The sequence below is a fragment of the Mustela nivalis genome (assembly GCF_964662115.1).
Source record: "Mustela nivalis genome assembly, chromosome: 1".
In the NCBI taxonomy this organism is placed as follows: Eukaryota; Metazoa; Chordata; class Mammalia; order Carnivora; family Mustelidae; genus Mustela; species Mustela nivalis.
This window is the reverse complement of record NC_139020.1, coordinates 130,671,698-130,698,356: the sequence shown is the minus strand read 5'-3', so window position 1 is coordinate 130,698,356 and position 26,659 is coordinate 130,671,698. Positions and strand designations below refer to the sequence as shown.

Sequence of the window (26,659 nt, the reverse complement as noted above, 5' to 3'; positions counted from 1 at the left end):
ACTACCCCAGGGCTGCCACGCAGGCCCTCATGCACTGAGTACTGCACACCCCCGGGGGCCTATTATCATGAACAACACTAAGCACCTATAAAGTACAGTGGTCTCGTACCACATCCTAGCTATTTGCCAGAACAGACTTCAAAGCCATACTCTCTTTAAGCTATTTTAGAAATCTTGTCTTTAATCTCTGGCTCTACTGATACTTCCTCATTCAACAGTATCTTCTCCATCCATGACACTCTTGGTCAACACAGCTAACTGGGCTCCCACTCTACAGCAACAACTTCTAAAGTGCATGGACACCTGCCTGAACAACCGAACTCAAATGTCCAGGTTCCGTTCTGCCCCTCCCTGAGCTCTCTGCGCTCCATACTTTCGACTTCCATCCCTCCTGACACATTCTCCTTGCCTGGGAGAGCTGATACGGAACTCTCCAGGTCTCCTCCTGCCTCTCCCACCTGGTCCTCGGTCCTCGCACTTCCTCAATGGCCTCTCCCTCTAAACTGCCTTGCTCCTCCGCACTCTCCTACCTCTAGGCCAGAGCTCTCAGGTATTCTCAAAGCTACTAACCCTCACCCCAACTCGTCATTACTTTTCTGGCAATCAGGCCCACATCTGTGCTCCCCTGTGAGTAACAGCCAATGACTGAGGAGCGTTTATCTCAGGTGTATTCTAGGTGCGGACTTAAGGGTCTCATGGACACCAAGTCATTTAGTTCATAGGAATAATTAGATTGTATCCCAACGGATGCTGCTACCCTCCATTCTGAATGAGCAAGGTTTGGTAACTTGCTCAAGATCACTCAGGAATGGCTGAGTCAGGATTTGAATCTAGGTATGCTTGGCCCCTTATTCACGTGACAGTCCCATCCCAATGGCAAGCTCACTTATGTGTCCAACGAAATCCACCATATTCATCCCTTCCACAAACATTCCCTGAGCATGTGCTGCCTGGCACTGGAGACACAGAGATAGGGTCCCACAGAATCAGCTGCTTCCCCTCACCAGGATTTCCATTCAGTTCTTATCCTGAACTCAAAAGTCAAATCCATTTTCAACTGGTACATGTATACATGTAAATGTACACACACACACACACACACACACACACACACAGAATCCTTGACTCTCTTCCAAGCATCCTGTCCCTACCATGAACAAGTTCCACAAATTCAGCTCCTGTCTTTTCCTCCCCATGCTCACCCACTGGCATCCTAAGCCAAGAATTTCTTCTCACTTGAACCGCTGCCTTAGCCTTACTGTCTCTCTCAAAGTAGCCAACAGCTAACACTGCTAGTATTCTGACCTCATTGAGTGACCCTCCAGCTCAAAAACCTTCAACTGAAAAACAAAAAACAAAAAACAACAACAACAAAAACGCTAAATGGCCTTTGTAGCTTGACCTCTCTTGTATCCCTAGGCTAGTGGTTTACCAGCCAAGCTGGAAAATCTGCTGTTCTCAAAGGCACCTGACATTTGCTGGCCTCCCAAAACCCTGCCTAGGTCATTTGGCACGCACCACACTCTCAGCCCTGTCCCTCAACCTCCTACTCACTCTGATCAAAGACTAACCCCTGCCTGACGTTTTCCTGCTTCTCTCCATCCCCTCAATTCTACCAATAAAATGTTTCTATCTTCTTATCATACTTAGCACATCTTAGTGTAACCACCAATCCTCAAGAACGAGTCTCTTCCACCACACGAGACTACAAGCCTCCCAAGGTCAGGTACAGGGTTCAATCTGCGTCTGTATGAATTCCCCAGATCAAGCACAGGGCTCAACGCATGCTGAAGATTGAGTAAATACTTGCAGAATGAATGAAAACTCTAACTAAGAGTCACTTAAAGTTAGTTTCCTGAACAAAAATTTGACGTTCAGGAACCTTTTGTTGTTTAAAAAGAAAAGGAGGGGTAGCAGTAACCACTACAGAAAATCTAGATTCATGCTTAACACTGTGAGAGAGGTAAGGGAAGGCCGAACTTCTTCAGTAGAACAGGAATCTTCCTCCGTCTGCCAGATACTATTTCAAATACCTTATTACAAAAACAAGTAATAAGATGCACCAGAGGACTCTCCATTATGTTATTGCTCTTATTTTTCTTAGATATACCAAAAAGAAGTTTATTGTATAGACATTCATTATTTTCTTTCAACATAATAATCTGTAAAAACATAGCCAAGAGCTAGATTATTTCATTTATAACAGTTTAACTGGCATCTGTCGGATTCACTGATAAAACTAGACAACTTTAAGAACATCCTCAAGAGTCACCTGGGGGAGGGAAACCAACATTAATAATCACTGAGGGGGAGCCAGGCAGGGGGGCACAGAATTTCAGCTGGAAGGTCAGCATGCTTCAGTCAATGAAAATGAAATCAACAATCGCTTGCTAATGTTCAAATATAAAATTCAATGAAGAAAGGAAAGAAGTTACATTTTCTATTAAAAAGTCGTATTTTCACTTAGAAAGCCTCTATGAACAAAAATGTTCCCAGACGTTATATGCTTATTGCTATTGATACAAACGGTAATACACCTGTTGTGATCCGTCCTACTAACCTGGGCAAAACTGCTCTAACCAGTCACACAAAATATGTTGCATGACTCATTATTTTTTAACACATGCCTTCCTATTAATACTTTATTTTATTCAATTAATGCAAATCTACATACTACATAAAGAATTCTAATAATGTAGATTAGAAACATTAGAAACATCTTTTTGAAGGGGACATCTTTATTTTATTCTGGAGCTAGTTTCATATAATTAAGATCTGTAATCATGGCCCTTGTTATATGCCATTCTTTCTTTACTTTTACGAATAAGCAAAACATGATGGAGAGACTATATGTTTTACCATTTGTACTTGTTCTCATGCTTAACGGATCAAAAGATTTCACAACTGAAAACCTCAACTAGCCATGTCCTAAGTTGAAACACATGGCAGGAAATGAAGTTTTCCATAAAATAACATTTAGACTTTTCTACCGTTCAATAAAATAACAATAGGTTTGCCAACTTTTACTAGCACACATTTTTAATGGTTTGACAGAGTCAGCATCTAAAAGGAAATTCCATCATACTGATTTTAAAAACTGGTTTTATGTAGGGTACTTTGTTGTTACTGTTGCTGCAAAACTCTCTGTGCAGGAAATAGGTCTTTCTTTGGGAAACCTAGCTGGCTTCCTCTGTTCACTCCCATCCATTTGTTTTGCTGTTTAAAAATGTAGACAAAGCCAGGATTAGAGATAACCTTAAACAAAAATACCATTAGGACACAGAGAATTTCAGAGTCGAAGGAAATTTTAGTCATTCTCCAAAATAGTACATCATTTTACACATAGGGAGATCAAGGCCCAGAGATATTCTTTAAACTGTGGCAGAAAACCAATGCGATGAGTAGGAATCTGACTAAAAGAAACTGGTTTTACTGAAATGATTTACTGACAAGGGGAAAGATCACAAATTCCTGCCAACTGGACACCTTTGTAAGTAGCTTGGTCTGTCCACACCTTGTCCTGGCATGACAAATGGAATCTCCTTGCTCCTACCAAAGGCTAACTTGTCCCCCTGGGCTGAGTTTCCTCTCTGCTTTCTCTAGCAGTACCCTCTCTCACACATCACTCCTCTTCTCCCCTCTCCACAAGACACAGAGTGTCGCAAGCACGCAATCTTCCACTCACCTAACGTCAGCCACAAACATCTACGCACAACTTACCATGCACCAGGCACTTTGTGTACTCATTCATGCATTCTTTACAACAACTCTAGAAAACAGGCATTATTATTGTCATTCCCATTTTTTTAAAGATTTACTTATTTACTTTAGAGAGAAAGAGAGCACAAGCAGGAGGGGGCAGAGGGAGAAGGAGAGAGACAAATCTTAAGCAGACTCCACGTGGATATCGGTGCCCACTGCAGGGCTTGATCCCAGGACCCCAACATCATGATCTGAGCTAAAACCAAGAGCTGGAGGCTTAACCGACTGCGCCACCCAGGTGCCCCTCATTTTATATGTTTTATATTACAAAACGGAGGTCCCAAGGCTAATAAGTGTCAAAGAAAAGATTCGAATTCAGGAATCAGGCCACTGTGCTTTGCTGCTTCTAAAGACAAACAAAACAAGCCTCTCCCTTAATCCAGTTGTCTGGCCTTTTCTCTGCTCACATTCACTTACTAAAACATTTTCAAAAGGGCAAATAGCCCTGGCTTCGCTTCCTTCTCTCCCATTCTCTCTCCAACAAAGTCCATTTAGGCTTTCACTCTAGCAATGTACTAGCGGTCATTCTGGTCACCCATCTTCTATTTTGCTATATCCAATGATGCCTGTCCACGTCGAGTTCAACAGTTGGCCACTCCTCCCTTGAAACCCCTTTTCCTGGCTTCCCCAACACCCTGCTGACTTCCCTCTGGCCTCACTGGTCCCTCCTTTTCTGCTGCACCTCCAAACGTTGACACATTCCAGGGCTGAGCTGCAGGTCCCTTCCCCTACTCTCTACAAGGCCAAAACCTTTTATTTCCAGTAGTGAACTTCAAAACTCATATATCCAACTGCTGATTTGAATTTCCATTTCAAATGACACATCCAACATAAAACTCTTTTATCTCCCCAAGCTTCTTCCTTTTTATTATTATGGGAAACAAACATACACAAAACCAATAGAAACAGTATAATGAATCTCCACCCAGATCCAACAGCTGAGAGAAGCTGTTGAAACTTCCAGCTAATCTTGTTTCATCTCTAACTCTACCCACATTCTACCCTCCCACCCTGGATTATTCCAAAATTGAGCACTTTGTTTCCCCTCATCCAACTTGTTCTTCTCCATATTAGCAAATATATGCATCATTATCTACTCAGATTATTCAAATCCCAAAGCTAGAAATCTCTTGTTTCTGCTCATACTACATCTACTACAGCCCTTTCACTCCCAATCTGTGAATCCTATCAGCCCTTCCTCTGTCTTAGTTCCCCACCTCCACCCCTACAACCCTACTCGAAACCACCATTGACTTCTCCTGGGACTGTGTCCTTAGCCTAGTCCTCCTCCACACCTCTAGCTGGTGTCAAAGCCCATCAAAAGCTATGTTCTATCAAGCAAGAGGTGACCCACTGAAAATATAAATCATATGGCATTTCACGGCTTAAAACCTTTCTTCATTCCCCACAGAATCAAATTCCAACTCCTTATACAAGCCCATAATAGTTTATACAACCTGGGCACTGCCTAACTCTCATCCTACCACTTTCCTCTGAATATGCCAAGCTCATTCCTGCCACCAAGCCTTGGCTCTTGTCTGTTCCTCTGCCAGAAATGCTGTGCCCATGGCTGGCTCTTTTCCTCTTGTCTTGGCTCTGGTGTTACACACCAATTTAGAATAGCACCCCTGCCACCAGCCAGTCCTGCCTCGCAGGACCCCACCTGTGCTACTGCCTTCAAGGATCGATGACCTCTGACATTCTCTGGCTGACCTGCCCTAGAATGAAGCTCCACATAGAGCAACGGCTTTACCTGCTTCAGGCACTGCTGTAGCTGCTGCACCTGGAACAGGGCTGTGCGCACAGCAGGTATTCAGAGCAGGTCTGCCGGATCTCAAATAAAATCTATTTCATCAGATTAGATCCCCTCGGGGGGAAAATAGAAAAGAGCCTTGCTTTTCAAATGGCTTAATTTGTTGAGCAAAAGTGTCCGTGAAAAGCACTGACACTACACATTTTATTTACTTTTTATTTTTATTTATTCATTTGAGAGAGGGAGAGTGCAAGAGCACAAACAGGGATGAGGATCCAAGGGAGAAGCCGACTCCCTGCAGAACCAGGAGCTTGATGGAGGGCTCGGTCCCAGGACCCCGGGATCATTACCCGAGGGGAAGGCAGATGCTTAACCAACCAAGCCACCCAGGCACCCCTACACATTTTAGACAGTAATAAGTTCTGGGTACTGCTAGGAAGTGGCAGTATAGGCAAGTCCTCATTTTTCACGCTCCCACCTGTGCAGAACCACACAGTATACTCGCACTGTCACCACGTCCCTTGAGATGGAGGCCATTACCATTCCTACTACAAAGTCACTCATCCAAGGCAGTACAGGTGATCAGCCCCAGGAAGGTGGGGGGTGATTAACACTCATTTCTTCTACTCAGTGAACATGGAACATGGTCTCTGTGCCACCGGCACTGTGCTGGACCCTCTGGATCAACACTGGCATGCTGGGCCTTCCACCAAGAGGCCCCCCTCTCCGTTGGCTTCCACCCGAAGCATGGTAGGAGCCACAGGCTGGCTGCCAAGCCATCATACTACATGGCCCTGGGAGTCTCACAAGACAGGGCCCAGGTCCTCCGCAAGCCGCACAGCTACCTCTCAGAGATGGAGGCCTGAGCTTTCTCCCCACCATGCTCTGCTGTCGGAGCTGACAGTGTGGTAAGACTAATGCTGTCTATGGCTCATCCTAGACTGGATAATCTCTCCAAGGCTATCTATCACACACTGATAAGCACAGCAAATTAGGCATCAACTGTTAGAAACATTCCAGATTAAGGAGATACCTGCCCAGAGGCCCCCAAGTTGGAGAAGGCCATCCCAGCACACAATCTTCCCAGAATGTGTAGGTGATGACTGGCAGAGAATTTTAAGGGTTCAACTCAAAACACAGTCCAGATCTCCAGCTAAGCAGCTCACCCCACTCAAAACCAAGCCTCCACAAAACCACAGATCAAGCAGACTATTAGCACTTGACAGTCAGCACGGGCCCTATAGGATCCCCAGAGCTCTCTGCCCCAAGAGCCCAGCCATTTGACTTTATTAACTAACTACTGTGCCAGCCCCAACTCTCTCCTTTCTTACATCAACACTGTCTCCCACTTAAGTCAAGTTTTGGTTTAGAACACAGATGAGGGTATGTGAAATTTATCTTCCACGGTGTTGCTCAATTAAACTTGGTCTAAATCAACTGTCACATTGTTCTGTTGTAGTAGAAAGAGAAACCAATTTGACATCAAAGATTTGAATTCAAGAGCTGAGGCACCCACTTGCTAAACAAGTCCTTCAAATGTAAGCCACCATGTAATTTGCATCAAAAACAGGGCCCTTGAGAGAGTGAAATAGGATTGCAGGCTGGGCAAACCAGGAAGCAGAGTCATCCCACCTAAATCTCTGAAATCTTCACTTCCTCAGCTGTGAAATCGGGTGAGGACCCCTTCACCTCCCTTGCAGGGTGCCTGTGAGAACGAAGTAGGAACTTGTAACAATCCAGTGCTTTGTCAACAAAAAGGTAATGACACACAGAAGTCTTTTGTGGATAAGGCTTATTAGGCTTCTAAAAGAAGCGAACTAGTACGACTGAAAAAGGATCAGAGGTTTCTCCACAGTGAACCAGGTGCATAAAATCAGCCTCTTCTGATCAGACTCCCACTAGAACATGAGGTCAAGGACTTTATGTATCACACTCAGTGCTGCAACCCTAAAACCTAGCGTAGTGTCTGGCATATCTCCAAACAAATGCATTCGAATTTGTCATTTTAAAAATGCTTTCCTTACCAAACTCTGCTGTCAAACTGAAGGACAGAGTCCGTCTTGCTCAGTGCAGGCCTTCTAGAGGCCAAGCATGGAGTGACCCCTCCAGTGAAATCTTTGTCTCACTTCAACAATCCTTACAGCATTACATAATCTTACTTTTATCTCCTTGACATTTCTGAGGTTACCCAGACTGCTTATTCTTTTGAGCCTTAAGAAAAAAATCTGAACTTGAACACCAACAGTCAAATGTCATCCAATTCAGACCTCAGCTTCCTGCATCAGCATGACCTCAGGCTGGTTACATTTAGAACCCCAGATAAGAAAAAAACATTAACATCATAATATGGTCATTCAATAAATTCTTCAGAGGGAACTCAAGCCCTAACAAGGAAAAAACCTTTCTGTGCGGGTGAGTGCTCTATTCTTTAGCCACTCCTGGAGGGGCAGCAGGGTCCTGAGGCCTAGGAGTCAGAAAGAGGGCTGGAGCTTCCCTCAGGGAGAGCCACTAGCTTATCTCCTCAGCTCTGCTTCCTCTTTCATAAAATGCAGATGCCCTACTGTTCTGAGGCTACCTCGTGGACTTGAACTCAAGAGCAAGTGACATGCCAGGAGTCGTTTCTGTAAAGTGCACTTGCAATACAAGTTAAAGGCCAGAGTGGAATGAGTTGGTGATCTATCCAGTTCCATTAGGGCCCAAGCTTGAGATGCTGTTCATTTCGGCCAAGTCCAAGGTCAGGCTCCTGCTCTATGGCTAGGAGCCATCCTCTGGAGGAACTGGGACGAGACCCCACAGACCTTATATACCCACTGAAGCTGTAGCCCAGACACCATCTGGCTTTATCCACCTCCTCCCAGCTCCCATTCTGTTTGGAAGATGAGAAGAAATAAAAATGAAGAAAAAAAGAATTGCAAATGGAAAATTCTTCTGCCAAGGTCATACCATGGGTGCATTTTCTGACTTCTGGACATTACAATTCTTAACTTTGCAATCACACTATTAGAGCTTACATTAACATCCTGTGTAGTTTTCTTAAAACTTCACTCAGGGACCCCCAGGTGGCTCAGTTGGTAAAGCATAAGCCTTTGGCTGAGGTCCTGATCCCAGGGTCCTGGCATCAGGCTCTCAGCTTGGGGAGGAATCCACTTCTCTTTTTGCCCCTCCCTCTGCCTATACACACTCTCTCAAATAAATAAAATCTTTAAAACAAAAAACTCCTCTCAAAAAACACCCCGATAGTTTCAATACTTTTGTCCTATAAAATTCTGAAATACTACTCTAATTCAGGAATTGGCAAGCTAAGATCCACAGGCCAAATCTGGGTATTTTGATAAATAATGTTTTACTGGAACACAGTCGCTCAGATTTATTTATGTGTAATGTTTGACCACTTCACACTACAAAAGCAGAGTTTCGTAGTTATAACTAAGACAACATGGCCCATGAAGCCTAAAATACTTACTATCTGGCCCTTTATAAAAAGTATTCAAAACTCTATATACCAAAGTATACCAAACAACAGAAAAGAATGTAGTTCAAGCTTGTCAAATAAACTGCTTTTTATTCAAAACTGGCAAGATTTCATTTTTTTTAATTTAAAAAAATTTTTAATTTATTTGTCAGAGAGTAAGAGACAGCGAGAGAAAGAGAGAGAGAGAGAGAGCACAACCAGGGGTAGTGGCAGGCAGAGGGAGAAGCAGGATCCCAGCTGAGCAAGAAGCCCAATGCAGAGCTTGATCCCAGGACCCTGAGCCAAATGTAGATGCTTAATGCTTAACTCACTGAGCTATTCAGGTGTCCCAAGATTTCACTTTTTAAAAAGAAATCCTAACAAGTCACATATTTATAGAATGAGCATTTTTGTATGTTGAGCAAACCAAAAAGAAAAAAAGAATTTTCAGATTTATCATCACTGGGGAAACTGTACTTTCCTCTACATCCATAAATGCATTATGCTGAACTAATCTCAAAAAAAAAAAAAAAAAAATATTGGCCTAAAACTGAACCGACAAACACACTACCCCTGATCTCAAAGCAATTTTCTTTAGAATTAGCTTGAAAAATAGGGCCTAAACAATAGTCTTTTACATTAAAGTGTTATCTTACTATTAATACTAAAAATCAAATTCCTACAACAATGCAATGTCTGACCATGTTTATAGAAGTGTTTAATAACTTTCTTACTGTTTGAATACACAACAACACTAAGCTAAATATATCTAAATATGTGAAGAATTACTCGAAAAGCAAAATCCAATATCCAATTTATGTTTGTAAAACAAAATGGGATTACTCACTGAATTAAAGGGTGAGGATCCTTTATTTCCCAGCCCTCGACACCCCTTCAGTTGGTAGATTAGCTTTCTAGGGTCTGAATATGGTGGAAAAAAATCTGCACATGGGAAGGATAACAAGAACTCATCCACCTTCCTTTCTCAGATGTTAGTGCTTTCTCCTCTGATGAAATAAGAAGTTGTTCTAAAGTAGGGATAAGAACAAGGATTTTAAGACATGATGCCAAAAGAAGCAAACAAATAAACAAAAAAAGGAAAAGGTAAGCTACTCATAAAATGTAGGCTGTCAAAGTTCTATCCTTACAATATAACCCTACACACTACACATGTCCTGAGCGTAGGCCCCTCAGTTGCTGTTATACTCCCTTCATCAAAAATTAATCCATTTATTCTCAGTTTTAAAGGAAAATGTGAGTATTTCGCTGCCAACTTTTCGAATCAGTTGTCATATGTCTTATCAGAAAAGTTCTGAACAAAAACATAACAAACTTTCCCAGACTGTCCTTCAAAGGGATGCAGCTCATCTATGGCCTCCTCCATGAGCTGGTAATAACTGTGTGCACTGTCCAGCCTAGAAAAACTTGCCACAGCCCAAAGATACAAACCTCCTGACGAACGACACTGGCAGTTCTCTCCAAGTGATCAGTTTTCCTTTTGGATTTCATTATGCTTTAATAGAAAGTAAAATTAGATTATTAAGTATTATCTTCATAAAGGTAATCAGTTGTCCCTGTAATATCATGATTATCCAAAATAGACTAGAACATTACAGATCCTAGAAAGTGGTAGTGAAAATTTGTACATCTAACTCAAGTTTAACAGTCTATGGGTGGCAAGCATTATTTAAGCAAGATGCTCTGCTATGCCTTCAGGAGTCTGATAAGCCTCCCATGACCACCAGCAGGTCAGGTCTTTGAATCACCTCAAATGAGCCAGAACTCAAAGGGCCAGAAACCCACCTTGTCAGAGTAAGGTGGCGCAAAGCGGTAGATGTCAGTTTCAGTGAAGCAGCTGGACTGCAGATGGTTCCAGAAGAGCTTCGCAACAACCCAGGGACCAAGACAGCAGCACAGGCCATGACACCTCCTGGGCAAACATAAAACTGAAGTTATAATATTTTAAGAAAAGGTAGGGAAATACCAGACTATTTTAGGGGCCAGTGAAGAAGGTTTGGATTTTTGCTTGTAGTGTTATGAGCTGATTTAACAAAACAAAGCAGTTAAAGGCCTAACTCCACTCTGACAAAATTTCTGCCACTATTTAGAGCTTATTCACCTGATCTCCACAGTACATATATATGTAATTAGTGGTACCATCAAATACTCATGCTATTAACCAAGCTCATATGACTAATCTTGTGCTATGACAGAAGGAAGAGGAGAGTAGATTTTATAACTGCCCAATAATTGTACTCCACCCAAACAGCACCACATAAGTCTTTAATATTTCTTGCTAGACGAAGTGCAATCTTCCAACGTTCAAGGCCATGAGGATAAACTAACTACATCGATATGAAGGCACACAGATGAGCATCAAATACCACTCCGAATGAAAAGAGTAAAAGCCGGACTCAAAAAAAGCATACCTTGCACGAGTCCAGTCATAAAAACCACAAAAACAGACTAAATTAATCTATCAAGTTCAAAATCAAGTTAGCATGTACCTTTGGGGAGGTAATAGGGGCAATGCTGTTTCTTAATCTGAATTCTGATGGTGTGGGTATTTTCATTTTGTAAAAATGCATCAAACCACATAAAATTTTTAGGGGATTAAAGATACTCTGTCCAGTACCATAGTGACAGCGATAATAAATGTCTTTATCCGTTTGTCTAAATCCATGGAACACGCCACACTGAGAGTGAAGTGAACTACAGATTCTGGGTGATTACGATGTGTCAGGGCAGCTCGACAGCCGTCACGGATGGACCACTCTGGTGGGGGACGCTGACAATGGGGAAAGCTACCCAGGTGTGAAGGTAGGGAAAACACGGAAAATCTCTGTACTTAGCCCTCAGTTTTGCTGTAAACTTAGAAATGATTTTTTAAAAAAAATTAAGTCTTAAAAAAATTAATTTCAAGCTGTCCAAGGATTTATGTACTTCTGTTTCAATAAAATGTTAAAAAAAACAACAAAAACAAAAAGATTACCCAACATTTAAATTGTAAAACATATAGGCTTATCAAAAAAAGAACTGATAGTGAGTCGGATGATATTTTTGGTTCCTACCATTGTTGTCCTCTGCCAATTTTTGAGTATTTGTCTCAGATGGTCACATTTAACATATTATACTGCCATATATAGCTGTCCTTTCCTATATTAGAGAATAAATGAAAATGTATATACAAACTTTTTCTGAACTTTTTGAAAGATACTATATAAATTAATTGTAATAAATTTAATGTTAGAAAAATTCAAGCCAGTGTGCTTACGTTCCTACTCCATATTTGTTAAGTTAGTACTTCATGGGAAAAGTATTTATTAAGAGTCCATTATGTGGACTGTGGGGATACAGACATAAATGAAACGAAGACCTTCTGAGGGAGATTACGTTTTAGAGCCAGAAAACAAATAAAAGTAAATAATCAAGTGATATAGAAGTCAGTTATAACCAAGTCATATCAAAAAGCACTGCTTTCTGACTAAAAGTTCTATTTCCTGTCACAGTGTGTCACAGCATCATTGTGGGTAAACATGCTACTCACTTTTCTAAGAAATGAAAAAGCATGAGCCCTTTCACCTCATGTATGACTACTAAATGTAGTTTCTCTCCTTTGAATGTACTAAACTAAAAATGGGACATTCATTGTTGAAAGAAGGCAGGCGAAACTTACTTTAGAAGTCCATAAGATTTTAGGAGTCATTAAGTATGTGGCTGGTTGACTGCCTGACATGCAACACTGTGGTCCTGGTACTATAGTGAGACCTTTGGATAGACAATAGTTGGGACAAGGGTGGTGTTTCCATATACTCAAATTCTCACAAAGTTCCTGCAATAGCAGAGATGACATGTAAGAACCATGTTCTGGGAAACCGTGAAGAGGCACTCTGGGCTGCAAAAGGCAGGCTCATTACAATCAGCCAGCGTCACCTCACAGCAAGCCTACTCTTCACTACCTCCTTCCCATCAATTCTTCCTCGTGTTTCCACTTGTCTCTTCTGATTGTTTCCTTTTAATGCTTCCCTTTGTCAGCTTCCTTGGCCTGTCTTTGACTTTCTCCTTATGATAACCTGCCCCACCCCACCCCATGAAAGCCCAGAGCAGGGGCCCCTGGGTGGCTTAGTCAGTTAAGTGTCTGCCTTCTGCTCAGGTCATGATCCCGGGATTGAGCCCCATGTCAGGCTCCCTGCTCTCTCTTTCAAATAAATAGATAAAATCTTATTAAACAAATAAATAAAAAAGACCAGACCAATGGCTGGAATGATATAGTTACCTGCCACTTAAGGCTAAGTTCCCTGATAAAATTGAACTGATACAGAGTTAACATGATAACACTGTTTTGCTCAGTGTTTTAGGAAACCATTGCTAAAAAAATTGTCTTCAAATAAGACACACTTTTTAGTGATTATGCTGTTTAAAGGGTCTACTGCTCAACTGAACTTGAAAATAAAGATGTCTTGGGGCAGGCATCTGGGTGGCTCAATTGGTTAAGCATCTGCCTTTGGCTCAGGTTATGATCCCAGGTTCCTGGGATAGAGCCCTATATTGGGCTCCCTGCTCAGCAGGAAGTCTGCTTCTCCCTCTCCCTCTGCTCCTCCCGCTGCTCATGCTCTCCCTCTCTCAAATAAATAAACAAAATCTTAAAAATAAAAAGAAATGTTAATTTTTTAATTAACATATAATGTTTTATTTGTCCCAGGGCTACAGGTCTGTGAGTCATCAAGATTACACATTTCACAGCATTCACCAAAGCACATACCCTTCCCAATGTCCGTCACCCAGCCACCCTGTCCCTCCCAACGACCCTCAGTTTGTTCATGAGATTAAGAGTCTCATGGTTTGCCTCCCTCCAGATCCCATCTTGTTTTATTTTTTCCCTCCCTACCCCCACGACCTCTCACCCTGCCTCTCAAATTTTTCATATCAGCGACATCATAGGATAATTGTCTTTCTCTGATTTTCTTAATGAAATGTTAATTTTTAAAAGCTGTTCTCTTTAAAACTCTAAAATCTGGTTTTTTGAATGCCAGTAAGCATGACCAAGAGTGCCACCTACTGGTTAAAAAAAAAGGTATTTTTATCAAATTGTGTTCAGAGGGCCCTCCAAAGCATTAAGGTATTAAAAACAAAACAAAAGGCAAAAATCTACCCATTTTTTGAAATACATCCAATGGTTTCATATATTCAATATAAGTATTTGATTAGCTATAGAAAGTTAACATACATTAAGGATTTTCTAAAGTGATACAAGAATATTCCATCAATGTTTCTATCCTCACAGGCCTTACCTCAACCAAAAAATTCATACTTAATTCTATTACTGAAACAGGAAATTATCTTAGGATAAATAAATAAACAAACCGTATCCACTTAAGCCATAAAAAAAAAAATCACTGCAGGCAACAGACTCAGATTGAAAATGAACTATACTGGTTTCTGTTCAATAAGTACACTCATTTTATTTAAGAATTGCTGGGGTGCCAGGCACTATTTTGGGTGTGGAGACACACTAAAGAACCAGACACAAAGCCCTTGTCATGATGAAGCTTTAAGTACAGTGTGTCCAGCCAATGATGGTAAACAGATAATTAATGAGACAAATATAGATTACAATGAGCATGATAAAGGAAATGAGTGGAGGAATATCAGGAAAGCGCACTCTCAAGAGACATCTGAGCTGAGACCTGAAGGATGAGGAAGAGGCAACCATTCTGACAGTAAGGACAGAGCCAGCAGGCAAAGAGGCTCAATCACAGAAATAAGCCTACTATGTTAGAGGAATCACAGCCAGTATGACTGGCGAGCGGGGAGCTAGGTTACAGTGACAAGAGGTTAAGTCCAGAAGATAGACGTGCCAGATCACATCAGACCATGGACAGAATATTTACTCTAAGGGCAATGGGAAGCAACTGAAGGGTCCGAGTAAACCTAGAAAGGTTAACATTAAAGGATCCAATTTACATTTGACAGAACAACCTAATTTACATTTACATCAAAAGAGCACTCAAGGGACACCTGGGTGGCTCAGTTGGTTAAGCAGCTGCCTTCCGCTCAGGTCATGATCCCAGCGTCCTGGGATGAGTCCCACATCGGGCTCCTTGCTCAGCGGGGAGCCTGCTTCTCCCTCTGCCTCTGCCTGCCATTCTGTCTGCCTGTGCTCTCTCTCTCTGATGAATAAATAAAATCTTTAAAAAAAAAAAAAAAAGCACTCAAGTTACTCTGTGAAGAATGGATCACAGAGGGAGAGAGTCTCCAGTTAGCAGGTTCCCGTCCAAAAGGAAAGCAGGATAAAGCTATGAGATGGCAGAAGTAGATGAACAGGGAGCGTATTTTGGAATCAGAGCCCTGCACTTGGTAACAGATTGGGTAAGGTGTGAGAATAGTTAAAAAAAGAAAGGTAGATAGAGAGAAACCCAAGAATGCCTCATAGAGCATTTATACACTGAAATAAAGTAAATTCACAGAACTATCATGGCACCTGTTGATTTAGAACCCTAAGTGTCACTGAGGAAGCAAAGGGGCTCCCAGCATCTAGCTTTTGGTAAGGGAACCCTAGCAGTACCAAAGTTACGGAGTGCTTGACCTGAAATGGGTGAAACAAAGCTCAGATCTGATTCCTTCCTACTTTTTCATCTTGAGCGAGTCACCTCTTAAAATTTTTAAATTGGAATGCCAATACCACTTTACTGCATTGCTGAAAGGAACAAATGCCCTGGCAAGTGCCTGGCAAGCAAGAGTGTTACTAAGAATCAGGTCAATCCCATTAACCCCTGCCCTCCGCTCCCTGCCGAACTCCACCTAGAGACAGTGGGATACCACCAATAACAACTCCCCTCAGCCTGATACACAACCGCATTCACAAAACACAGTTTCTATTCAGAATTATGAACTAGTTCTAAGTTCGATCACATGCCGAGAATTTTGGTCATTTTCCACAGCAGCAGTGTCAACGTTTTATGATTGAAAAAGAATTTTTTTTTTTTTCCTCATTAAGCTTTTAATGGGTCTCAAAATTCTGTGACAGATTTTTGGTTGTTTCCATTAAAAAGTACTGATTTTAAAAACTAGTAACTTAAAACTGCCACATGCACAAAAAAACACAAATGGTCTGCAAAACACTCTTCTTTCCTTCTGGAGATTTTAGGATGCATTGCTATCATTACCCATTTGCTACTAAATGTAAATGGGCAATAGATACAAATAGTTCCGAGGCCATTCTTCCACCACTGAGTAAGACTGGGCTGGCAGGAATGGGGGATCATATTCATTTAGCCTTCTGAGCTTTCTGGGCAGACTTGGTGACCCTGTCAGTAGCAGCTGTCTTCTTGTCCACTGCTTTGATGACACCCACAGCAACAATCTGTCTCGTGTCATGAACAGCAGAACAGCCCAGAGGATGAGTCAGAGAAGCTTTCAACACACAAAGGCTTGCCAGGAACCATATCAACGGCGGCAGCATCACCAGATTTCAAGAACTTGTAACCACCTTCCGGCTTTTCTCCGGAACGACAATCTATCTTCTCCTTCAGCTCAGCAAGCTTACAATCAATGTGAGCTATGTGACAATCTAGCACAGATTTGGTCTGAATAGTTCAGAATAATCACCTGAGCCATGAAGCCAGCTGCTTCCATCGGTGGGTCATTTTTGCTGTCACCAGCCCTACTGCCATGCCGAACATCTTTGACAGATATGTTCTTGACACAGAAGCCCATGCTGTCTCCAGGAAGAGCCACACTCAAAGCCTCATTGTACATTTCAACAGACTTAATTTCTTTGTGAATTATAAGTTTGTGATTGCAAATGATCCTATAGCAACTAGTAAATCTGCTTTGGTCCTACCCTCACGGTCCAAAAATGGCTCATTACAAAACATTTCCACTCCCTTCTAGGAATCAAAGTAGTTTAGTAGTCATTGTGATGTTTTATTTAAAATTTTAGGTGGAGTAAACAAACAAACAAAAAACTGCATTACATGTTTGGTTATAGGTTTTACTTTCTTCAGGACAACATGAACTCAAACTGGGCAGCATCATACAGGGGATCCCCTCTGGCAGACAAAGCCTATGGCCAAAAGACAGCAGGATGAAAGCAGTATGGAAAGCCAAGCAGACTCCCAAATCTAGGTTTTAAGGGCACCAGCACTGCTCTAGCCAGACAATCTCAGCAGTCTGCAGAGCTTCAGGGCTATCACAGATGACATCAAAGTAATGAAGAGCCTAAGTTCTAGCATCTGACAGATCTGAGTTCTCACCACAATTTACTGCCACTTACCAGCTTTGCTTCCTTACATAAGTTCTTCAGCCCCTGGTTTCCCAACGTTGATGATGGGATTAATGATACCTACACCTCACTGGCTGTTTAATGACATCAAGCATACAAAACATTTGATGCAGTGCCTCACACAGAGAGTCTGTTATTACTGAGAAAAGTGGTCCATTAGTTTTTCTTTTCCCATTTTAGGTAATACATACTCCAAAAAAGTTGGAAAGTTACAAGGAAATCATAAAAAAAATTTACCCAACAACGCCTATAACTTCCAAGGCTATTAACCTCAAATTTTAAAATTCCCCAGCAAATTGTTTATGCTAAGTCCAAATTGCTTTCAAAGAGGTCTATCAATTTACACTTCCAAGCACCAAATATGAATGCAATCATTTCTGTACATTCGAAAATGGCTCATCTTTAATTTGTATGTACTTATGCTGAGAGGCACTGAAGAACTAAAGATGATTCCCAACCTCAAAATGATCACTGGGACTACAGAACAGACCCTGGAAAACTCTCCCTTGTCCTCCTGACTCCAAGGGACTACCTGGCAAGTATCTGTGCCTATAGAGATACAGGGAGCAGTCACGGAGCTGGGTGGGCTTTGCTGGGATTTCTCCTCTGCCCAGTCACACCAGAATTACCCCAGTTAAGCCTCAACAAGTTTCACAAGTGTTTCCTAACTACCGGGTAGATCTTCAATTATCCAAAATGTGAGGCCTTTGAAATAACCTTCCACAAGCTTCTTAAATGTAACTTCTTGATTTTCTCCCACAGACTCCCCTGCCTTCAGGTTTTCAAGCCTCAAACCAGGTGCAGCTTCAACTCAGTATGCACAAAACTGGTAGCTTCATGCAAACCTGAGTATGTGTACATAAATAAGAAGAGGAATGTGTATACATGTAGATATTACATGAAACATACCATGTAAAGGAAACATGGTATATATAAATCAGTAAATCTCATAATTTCCATGCAAAAGTAGAATGTTAGATCTGTATGTGATCTTGCACATCATCTCTAATCCAAACCTTTTTTTAGTCAATAGACAAAATAAGGCCCAAAAGAATGTAAATATCTAGCTCCCAGAACCAGCTCCCAACAGTCAGAGTCTGATCCCAGACCTATGTCTCAAAGTATCTTTTTCACTGCACTGCATTCCTTCTCTACCGAAATTTGAATAACTGTGTGGTGATGGAGCAATCTCCCCACGGAATGTGGTTGTATTAAAACAGGCACTACCATTGCTTTCAAGACAAACCACCTTTTATTTGCATTCCCGTTCAATGTATAGAGGCCTCATGGTAGTATCTGCTGGTGACATTCCTTTTACAAAGAAAAAACCGTGGTTCAAATAAACTAATTTGTCTCCAGGCTTCGGGGACAGACAGGACCTTCATTTCCTAAATGGGTGATTTTTCTCAAGATACCCAACTCTCTGTATCTCAGTTTGGAGGTTAATAATATGGAATAACATCTAAACTCCCGGGGTTGAAGTTAAGAACCGTACCCAGCGCAATAACCTGGTACACAGCAAACTCCCCATAATAAAAGGGGATGTTATTACTACTTTACAAATCACTGTCATAATCATGATATGCTTGGCAAACACAGGACTAGAACGCAATCTGCCTTCACTCTCTTGGTCCTCTCGACAACACAGGTTAGGGTATTTGAAGATAACCCGGGGTGAGGAAGAGCTGGGGGTGTACCTGAGTAGGCGAATGCAGCCACAAACTACAAGGCAGGCGTCGCCCTGAGCTCAAGGTCACTCGGTGAATCAAAATCCCAAGAGAACTTTTCGTCCGTCACCGGGGACGCAGGAAGGGAGCCCGAGAGGGAGAGGTGCTCCGGCCGCCGCCTGAGACCCAGCAAGAGTGACTCCCCAAGGACGTCAAGGGCCAGGTCGATGCCACCGATTCCGCGGACCCAGCTTGAGGCCTCTCTAAGCTCCGCGGCCTTGAGGACGGCGGCCGCAAAAAGGGACCTCTGCACCGCTAGCGCGGCGGGAACCAAGCTAGCCGACCTGCCGAACTCTGCCACCCTCTTCGGGAACTTCCGGTGATGTGACGTCACAGCAGCGCGAGCTATCCTCACATTTTATTGGTCGGTAACTCGGACCGCCGCCGCGGAGCGCAGAGTACCACGCCGCGAGCCGCCACATCCAGTGTCTCCGCCTCCTAGCTCCGCCATCTCCATGGCGACCGCCACCCGGTCACCCATTTGGCCTCCGAGGCCGGAGTTGCGTCATTGTTATGCGCCGGAAGCGATCGCTCCTGAGCCGGCGCCGGCTGACAACACCCGACTGGGGCCAACGCCGGCAAAGTTAGACCTTCCCCGGCCAGTGTGGGCTGGCGGGGGGTACGGACCTCTGCTGGCCCCTGGGACAATGTCCGTGTTTCACGACGAAGTAGAGATCGAGGACTTCCAATATGACGAAGACTCGGAGGCATATTTCTACCCCTGCCCGTGTGGGGATAACTTCTGCATTACCAAGGTAACTCCAGAGTCCCGCCCGGCGGTTCGTCCGAGCAGGCGCGTTTGCGCTTCCTCGTTCCTTCCGCTGTTCCGTCACCTTGCGGCTCACACGCCCTCTTTATCCTGTCTGAGTCCCCGTAAAGTTGATGCTTTGATCTGTCAATGGGCACAGCGTCCTGGCCTTTAGTCTGGCCGAGGGGTGGAGAGTGGGGGTGGGAAAGGTTAGATGGCGGGAGCATGAGTCTTGCCCTCTTTCCCCATTTAGAGTCCCACTTGCTGGGATAGTTATTTGGAGGCAGGGTTACGTTGTTGTCATCTCAGGGGTTTGAGGCGACGAACCTTGGCTAACCTTCCTGGGTCAGGTCTGGTCTTTTTTTTGAGAGAGGGAGTAGAGGCGGGGTGGGGGTGGGGTTACGGCATAGGAGCAGAGGTAGGAGAGAGGGAATCTTAAGCGGGCTCCAGGCCCAGCACGGAGCTGGGGTGGGGCTCGACCTCAGGACCCTGAGATCGTGACCTGAGCTGAAATTAAAGAGTTGGTTGCTTAATCGACTGAGCCACCAAGGAGAACCTCTTCCTGGGTATTTTTAAATAGCGCTTGACCAGAAGAATGGAGTTAGTATTTCTCTGGGCAGGTCTTTTTGTCCCTCACCGGCCTTTTAGGGAGGTGAGCCACAAAGGAGCTTGCCCCTAGGGCTGGAAGGAGTTTGGAAGGAGGAAATCGCAAAGGGAAGACAATACCAAAAGGTTTTTTATTTTGTTATAGGAAGATTTGGAGAATGGGGAAGACGTGGCAACCTGTCCTAGCTGCTCTCTTATTGTAAAAGTGATTTATGACAAGGTAAGTAGTTGAATTTTAAAAGGTGTCAGGGAAGGTTGGGAGGCAAGGAACTAGAGCGATCTGTAAGTGCTGGAGAATATTTCTTGACAGTGTGTTAGGTAAATGTTATGTTTTTTTTAAAAAACAAATTTTATCCCCCCCCAAAAAAACCACAAAATTTTTAAACTATTACTAAACAGCTGTATTGTAAATCACAACTTGAAAAACTCAAATTAATTAACTCATTTTAGCTTTTGAAAAGGCAAAAAAACAAAACTGCACTGTAGTTAATGAAAATTGTTGATTACTCATTAAATAGAAAAATAATATTTAATTGGCAGTCTATTCCTCCTTTATTTAATAAGTAATTTAAATCGTCAGAGCTCTTAGACTTATTTTGGAGGGAACAGTTGTATAGTATTTCTTACTTGGCTTCTACGTATAGAACTCCGCATTATCTTGTTTGAGGTATGTCATAGCTGCAATTTTACAATTTCATTTTGGCCTTTAATTTACTTACTGTTTTTCACTCAAAGATATTGACAGTAGAAAACAAATGTTCAATAAGAATAAGCCCATCCCTACCCCAGCTTTTGGCCAGTATTTTGAATGGAGTCTTAAGTAAGAAGCTTTAACAGGATTTTTTCATTTTTCCTTTTTTTTTTTTTTAATATGATTGACATATAACGGAGGTTAACATTCTTAAGGCTGAACCCTAATCTGAGTATAGGGGATGTAGCACCAGGCACTTAGTCTCATGTGACAGACTATTCTTATATCAAAATGTGTTCTAGAACAAAAACAACAGGGTAAGGGAGATTAGGAGTGCTGGTAGGAGAAGAAGTTGCAGTTTTAAATAGGGTGATCAGGGCAGGCCTTATTGAGAAAGGCCTTATCTAACGTAGATTGAAAGAGGTGATTGAAAAGTGAGCCCTGGGGGATAAAAAGCAGTCCAGCAAAGGGAACTTTGGACAGACCCTAAGGCAGGAACAAGTGTCTGATTTTATTGAGGAACATAAAGTGTGACCAGAGCAGAATAGATGAAGGTGAGAGAGTAGCCCAGGAGGAAAGTAGCAGAGTTGGGCAGATCACAAAGGTATTTGTGGGCCACTTTAAAGACTTTGACTTTTGCTGTGAATGACTTGGGGAACCATTGGAGGATTCTCAAGCAAGGGAGTGCTACAATCCAACTTAAGTTATAATAGAGTGACTTTGGCTGCTGTGTTCAGAGTAGACTATGTGGAAGCAAGGACAGGAGTTAGGATATAGCAAGGGTAACAGTTAGGAGGCCCTTAGATGAACCGGAGTTGGAGATGGATGGCTTGGACCAAGCTGTGGCACTGGAGGTGGTGAAAGGTGGTTGGATTCTGAATACACTTTAAAGGATAAGGATTATTTTTACTGATTGAATATAGGATATAAGAGGAATCAAAAATGATTTCAACATTTGTGGCCTTCATAACTGGAAGGATGCATTTACCATCAACTGACAGGGAGGTGTCTGTAGGCTCAGGGGCTAGGGTTAGACATACTAAGTTTAGGAGGTCTTTCTTTGATCCAGTTGGAGAGCAAGTGAGAAAGCAACTGGAAATGCAGGTCTGCTGTTCAAAGAGAGAGATCAGCTAGTTCTGTAAGTTTGGGAATTATCAGTATATAAATAGCATTTATAGCCATGAGATTGGAAGAAATCACCAGGGCTGTGAATATAGGTAGAGATGGACAAAAGAAAGGACTGAGCTCTGCCACTCCCAATATTTAAAGATCAGGGAGGAAAGTGGGGAATCAGCAAAGCTGGCCAAAAAAGAAGGAGGAGGAAACCAGCGGTACCATATCCTGGAAGCCAGATGAGAAAAGGTAGAGGAAGTGAACTACCTTATCAGATGCCACTGATAGACAACTGGAAATTAACCATTGACTTTAACGGCTTTAACCGAGAGGCCATTTGTATGGTGGTAAGAGCAGTTTTGATGAAGTAATAGAGACGGAGCCTGATTGGTGGGAAACTTACTGGAGAGAAGAAGAGAAGAATTTGAAGTAGCAAGCATAGACGTTTTTTCCAAGGAGTTCGCTGCAAAGGGGAGTAGAGACATGGGGCCTGTTGATAGAGGATCAGGAGAGGGTTTAAGGTGGTAGATATTCAGCTGTGTCGGTCAATATAGACAGAGGAAGTTAGATGTAACTAGGGTGATGGTTTTGTCAAGTAGGTAGGAGGGAGTGACAGAAGGGGGATTGTGAGAATTGACCATGGACTTTAAACTAGGTCCAGAAAACATGAAGAGGAGCAGTGATAATATATGTCATGACATAAGAGTCAAAATTGGTGGGTTGTAGGGAAGGAAGGAGAACAGTGGCTGAAAGGAGCAACCAGGCCCTCCTCCTGTCTCTGTGGTACCAGCACTCTCAGAGAACTCCCACTGGGGAAATTATAGGGGAAGCAGTGTCTTTAGGGGATGGCCTGTTCTCAGACTCAGCGTTATGGTCATTTGGGGCAGAATAACTCTCTGCTGTACAGAGCTGTCCAGTTCATTGTAGGGTGTTTGGTAGCTTTCTTGGCCTCTACCATTAGATGCCAGTAGCAGTTCTCCAGATATTGCCACGTGTCCCCTGGAGACAATATCAGCATACTCCTCCCACTACCTCTTGAGAACCACTGTGTTAGAGCAAGAAGGTGTGGGAATGTTTTAAGGAAGAGGTTAAGAATACGGAGCAATGTGCTGATCGACAAATCATAAATTCCAAAGAGGAAGTTGGGGTGGGAGAGGAGGCCCCAGGTGCTGGGCAGGAGTGAAAACATGGACACAATGTGGACTGACCCTGCTGGGGATCAGCCTACATGAAATGAGGGGTAAACTGGAAAGCACAGGTGTCTTGTGGTAGTAGACAGAAGCAGGATACATAATCAGAGACTGAATTTCATTTACAACATAGATGACCCTGCAGGTTATCTGGTCAGGAAACAAAGAGCTACCCCTTTTAGTTGGAAGAAGTGATTACCTTGAAGAGGATAGGTCTTCAAATAACTGAATAGTGAAGTGGAGAAGTTTTAGTGTAGTAATTAATACAGAAACTTAAGATGTGATATATCTTTACAAATAAGATAAGGTGTTTTAAGTGTGAATTCAGGGCTAAAAACTGAAAAGCACTTTTAAGATTATAATTCTGGTGCTGACGTGGATTCTTTGAATAAGGATGAAGTGGTGTAGCAGTGAAAAATGAACAGACCTGCCGGGCCCATGGCTGGCTCAGTTGGAAGAGCATGCAACTCTTGCTCTCGGGCTTGTGAGTTCTAGCCCTATATTAGTTGTAGAGATGACTGAAAACTAAATAAACCTTGAAACAAAAAAAAATTTTTTTTAAACCTTAATAGCTAGATTGATTCTGCAACAAAACTAGTCAAATATTGATGCGTTTGTGATTAATAGAATTTCTTACTCTGTCTTAGGATCAGTTTATGCGTGGAGAAACAGTGTCACCCCCTTCCACCCACAAAGAATTAGTTAAATGCTAAAGAGGACTTTAGAAATCTACATCCTGAACATTTGGGAATGAGCCAAGCTGGAAAAATCAAATACAAAGTCACCGGCTTCCTTCACGGGAACAACCCTTCCATAGTTGGCTGTGCCATTAGCATGTGGCTCTTTACCATTGACTGCTGAGTTCATCTCCAATTAAAGAAGCAAGTCCATGACATGACATTCCTGGATTTTGTACTTAGAACTTTGAATTGGAAATGTTCTCTATTTTCCATGTGAGTTTAAAGAAAGATCTTTTCAAATCAGTGCTTTCTTTCTCTCAGTATCATTTTTGTGTCTTACACCTGATTTCTTCCTTATCCGATAACAGCATCATCTACCTCAAAGTCATTAGGATTCCTTAATAAAAGGGGGGATTATATTTTTGGCTTAGCTATTAAGATTATTAGTATTAGCGCTTTCTTTGAAATTGGACATTCTCTTTGCCATTCTAAACTTAAGCAAATTTGTTGCTTTGTCCCACTGTGCTTTCAGGTCCCACACCAAGCCAGTCTGCTCAGTCTTGCATTCGTAAGAACTCAGTTCTTGTTTTGCGTAGCAAACAATTTCCATTGTACTTCCTGCATTCAGTTCTGGTCAGTACCAAGCTCATAATTTTTTCAGAAGATAGAAAGTAAGGTCAAAAAGTGAAATGGTCAAGGAATTGGAAGTTTCCTTATCCTTATTCTACATGTGCCTTGAAAATTGGGACAAGATAAAAAGAAAAGCAGCCAAAGGAACTGAAGTTGGAAGCAGAACAAAAAGAAAAATTTGCCAACTTAGTAAATTGAATGCTTCAGTGGCTTTGCCAGATCCGAGCAGACCATATTTGTGTGATCTGGGTCTTGTCTGTCACACTGTATTTAGCTAAGGCTAATAACATGGCGCGAGAGAGGGCCCCCTGTCAAGGTTTCATGGCTGGCCGCAGTGCTTTCAGCATCACCTCGGCATCAGGTCACTAGCGCTGAAACGTAGAGCTGCTACAACAGCTCTTGCTGAGGATGAACCTGAATATGAGATGCCTGTTCTAAATTAATGTGTCCCTAGGGACACATCTAACCAGTGTTTATAGGCTGTAACTGAACCAGACATCCACGCTTACAGAGAAATGTTGCCCTGGAAAAAAACAAATTTATAAAGGTAGGCTATCAGTCCTCCTTTGCTGTGGATAATAGCAAGAAATTAGAATCACATGAAAATCCAAAGATGTCTTTCATATACACAACTTTGCAGTGTGTTTCTAAAATTTAAAAAAACAAAAAACAAACAAACAAAACAACCTCACTGATGCCTGGCAGGTTGTTTTGAGAACAGCTCATGCAATTAAAAAAAAAAAAAACAGCTTGCCAGAATGTGACCATTCTGACCGTTCTACTACTGGTTGATAAATGGGCTGCATTAGTCTAAGACCTAATAATTCACCAAAAATTGTATGTCAGCATGACGGGGTACATTGTGTATTATTATATGACATTCTTCATGGCATGAGAAGTCTCATGGCTATTTGGGGACACTAATGTCCCAGAATCCACCCATGGATTAGAGCCAGTGGCAGCTCAGACGAAGAGAGCATGGTATATGTTACCTCGTGGGAATGAACTTCAAAGAGCAAAGATCTGTTCCATGCTCAGTTTTGTTGTTTTTATAGGTACTGGTAATACCAGCTCCTTTGGCTGATGATGAATTTAAAACAAACAGGCACCCTTGATGTGAATGTCAAAGGAATAAAAGTTGCCCCACTCCAAACATTCCAGTAGGAGTGAATTAAACTGCACTGGCAATCAGTGACCAGTGGTAATCCTGCAGTGATGGGAGTGAGTTCATTTCTAAAGCAACTGAGTTACTAAATTTGCTAACTACAAAAGAACTTTTCTGTTAAGCAGAAAGTAAAACCAAGGTCTTTCAGACACGACTAGAGTTCTATGTGATATTCTGTGCCTTGTGTACCTTACCAGACATTTCAGACCACCTCTGAGAACTGATCTGTAATCCATGCTCTGTCTCTTACTAGCTTTGTAGTCTTGCGAGGGCAGTGGATTCGTCATCTCTACAATTAGGAGACTAGGTCAGGTGATTTTTAAACTGTTGGTATTAAAACTTGCAGGAGCTGAAATGTTAATTGAAACCTTTGTAGACTCAAAACTAAATCATGAACTACTAGAGAAAGACAGTGCTTCTTTATAACTTGATGTCACCACTCTTCTGAGTTTGAAAATAAAGTCAGCTATTTAAAGGATTTTGCATATATTTTAGTGTACACATTTGGAAGCAGTTTTCCTGGGAAGCACCCAACACTTTTGATTGCTGTACAAACTAATTTATTACCAGAATAAATTATTGACATATTCAATAAAGTCATAATTCAAATCAGTTTGTTTTCATGTGGTTTTCTTCCCCTAAATACCAACATCTTATATTAAAAAATTTTGGGGGCGCCTGGGTGGCTCAGTGGGTTAAGCCTCTGCCTTTGGCTCAGGTCATGATCTTGGGGTCCTGGGATCTAGCCCTGCGTGGGCTCTCTGCTGGGTGGGGAACCTGCTTCCTCCTCTCTCTCTGCCTGCCTGTCTGCCTACTTGTGATCTCTATCTGTCAAATAAATAAATAAATCTAAAAAAAA

At 42.3% G+C, this 26,659-nt stretch overlaps 2 protein-coding genes across 6 annotated transcripts in view; one reads left to right on the top strand and one right to left on the bottom strand.

Moving 5' to 3' along the window:
* Nucleotides 1-19,304, bottom strand: part of OXNAD1 (oxidoreductase NAD binding domain containing 1) — a 36,947-nt gene extending 17,643 nt beyond the window's left edge. For 2 of the 5 annotated variants that reach the window (XM_082697899.1, XM_082697903.1), the window contains exons 1-3: nt 18,948-19,085; nt 10,770-10,896; nt 10,416-10,479 (exon numbers count right to left, since the gene is read on the bottom strand). In XM_082697899.1, coding sequence (XP_082554025.1) covers nt 10,416-10,479; nt 10,770-10,888 — 183 coding nt within the window. In that variant the 5' untranslated portion in view covers nt 10,889-10,896; nt 18,948-19,085. Of the gene's footprint in view, nt 1-3,720; nt 3,770-7,147; nt 7,216-10,415; nt 10,480-10,769; nt 10,897-18,947 lie in introns of those variants that run through there. The other 3 variants (XM_082697900.1, XM_082697902.1, XM_082697901.1) reach the window with 3 other exon arrangements.
* A 39-nt stretch (nt 19,305-19,343) lies between these two features.
* Nucleotides 19,344-26,412, top strand: DPH3 (diphthamide biosynthesis 3). Its single transcript, XM_082697952.1, has 3 exons — nt 19,344-19,732; nt 20,477-20,551; nt 23,973-26,412. Exons 1-3 carry the CDS (start codon nt 19,433-19,435, stop codon nt 24,036-24,038), a joined length of 441 nt encoding a protein of 146 aa, XP_082554078.1. The 5' UTR covers nt 19,344-19,432; the 3' UTR covers nt 24,039-26,412.
* Nucleotides 26,413-26,659: the final 247 nt, after the last annotated feature.